This window comes from Propithecus coquereli, unplaced genomic scaffold (assembly GCF_000956105.1).
Source record: "Propithecus coquereli isolate 6110/MARCELLA unplaced genomic scaffold, Pcoq_1.0 Scaffold164, whole genome shotgun sequence".
NCBI lineage: Eukaryota > Metazoa > Chordata > Mammalia > Primates > Indriidae > Propithecus > Propithecus coquereli.
In genome coordinates, this window is record NW_012140969.1 from 4,611,922 (window position 1) to 4,614,037 (window position 2,116).

At 61.2% G+C, this 2,116-nt stretch overlaps 1 protein-coding gene across 1 annotated transcript in view; it reads left to right on the forward strand.

The window, feature by feature from the left end:
- Positions 1–794: 794 nt before the first annotated feature.
- Positions 795–2,116, forward strand: part of ADGRE5 (adhesion G protein-coupled receptor E5) — a 19,062-nt gene continuing 17,740 nt past the window's right edge. The window contains exon 1 of the mRNA XM_012641397.1: positions 795–882. Coding sequence (XP_012496851.1) covers positions 849–882 — 34 coding nt within the window. The 5' untranslated portion in view covers positions 795–848. The remainder of the gene's footprint in view (positions 883–2,116) is intronic.

Sequence of the window (2,116 nt, forward strand, 5' to 3'; positions counted from 1 at the left end):
CCAGCTTATTTTTAAATTTTATTTAGAGATGGGGTCTTGTTATGTTGCTCAGGCCAGTCTCAAACTCCTGCGCTCAAGCAATACTCCTGACTCAGCCTCCCAAAATTGTGGGATTACAGGTGTGAGCCACCACTCCCAGCCCCCCAACCCTGTTTGGACACTGATGTCTCTGTGCTTCAGTTTCCCTCCTGGTCTAAGAAACCGGAGGGGAAAGAAAGTACTGTCCGCCGAGATGCTGGCATTGGAGACGCAGGCGTGCCAAAGCTTTGGGCACAGGTTGAGCGCGAACCCGGCAGCCTGGGGCTATTTCTGACATGGCCTCTGTCCAACCTCATCTCCACCCCCCGCCCGGCCAGTGCTCAGAGCAGAGCCAAGCAGGCCCCGGGGTGAGACTCCCCCGCCTCTCTGGCCCCACCCTCCCGTCCGATGCAGCTGGCCCGTATACACACGGGCCGAGTGTTTGTCAGACTTTCAAACGATGGAAAAACTGGTAGAGGATTTGGAAGCACGTTGTGCTTCATTCCCGCTGAGCCGGTTCTCCTGAGCGTGTGTGTGCGTGTGTGTGTGTGCGCGTGCGTGTGTGTGTGTGTGTGTGTGTGTGTGTGCGCGCGTGCATGTGTGTGCGTGTGCATGTGTGTGCGCAGCGCCCCTGGGTCTGTGGTTTTACTGCACTTTCCTGTTGGCTTCCAGTTGCCCCGCCAGTTCCGGGGAGGGCCCTGGGCCGGCAGCTGTCCGCCCCCCCTTCATAAAGGCCGGGCCTCGGGACAGCCGCACAGCTGCCCAGCCAGGGGAGACGGGACAGCCCTGTCCCTCCCCGACTTCCCTTGCTCCTGCCGGCAGCTGGAACCATGGGAGGCGGCGGGGGCAGCGGTGTCTTTCTCGGTAAGAACTTTGGGGTCCCGCCGGGAGGGGCGAGGGCCCCGGCAGCACCTCTTGGTCTCAGCTGAGAAACGGGAGGTGCCGCGGGTGGCTCCGGGGCAGGCGGAAGAAGCCACATGTCAGGCGGGCACCCGTGGGCACATGGAGAGAGGGGCGGGCAGTGCCTGGGCACCCATGCACCCCGGAAGGAACCCCAGGGTGCTCTCAGAGCCTGCTCCCCTCCCCGGAGGGGTCTTTATGCTCCACTCTGCAGCCAGTTTGTAGGCTGCTCCCCAAGAGGGGAAACTGAGGCACGGGGGAAGGGAAAGAAGAAAAAAGGTGAGGTTGAGACTCCACAGGCAGCTGCTGTTAATATAGATCACGGAGGGGGGTGTCTGGGAGCTGGTGGCTGGGACCCCTTTACTGTGGGACACCCCCAATTTGTACCCCAGTGTCTCAGTGGCAGGGACAGCCCCAGAGACCCCCCATTCTTGCTGCCCTAGACCTGGCCGGGCTTCAGTTGTGGCTTGAAGGGACTTTGCCAGGCTGTGGGTTTTGAACTTGACTTTTGTTGTGACTTCCCCCAAGCTTTCCCGCCCCACCCAGGGTGGCTCTAACGGTTATCATGGGGCAGCGCGTTGCCTGAGCAACGGGGCAACAGAGAGTGAAGAAATGACATTTGGGGGAAAAACCAGGGCTGCCGGGACCACAGGGACACGGTTCCCCTGTGCCGGCCCCGGGGTGGCAGGTGTCACTCAGCGTCCCCCTGGGCTCAGGGAGTGAGGGACAGGAGGCCACCGCGTGGGCCACACCTGGTGGGGGACAGCGTCTGGGTGGTCCTGGGCCCTCCTGGCTGTGTCACTGGGGCCGAGTCACCCCTGAACGTCACTCGCCTGAGCTGTGAAATGGAACAAGACCAGCCTCCATCCTAGAGGTTCGCGTTAAGGGCTGAGCGAGTGAGGACACAAACCACTCGACGGTTCGCCTAAGTAAACAGGAGCTTAAATTATTATTAACTTCTGGGTTACGATAACTGGCAGATTGTGGGAATAGCCTTGGGGGTCCTTAGCAGGAGGCGCACAGGGCGACTGCCCCAGCCCCACCCCAGGGTCCCCAAGCAGGAACCTCCTTGCTCCGGGCTCCGCCAGAGAACGCAAAGCAGATGCATCTGGGAGCAGATGAAAAGCCGCTTCTCTCCCAGCTCCCGTTTGGGCAGCTTCCAAGGCCCCAGATGGAGGCGGCCTGGCCCCGTGGCCTC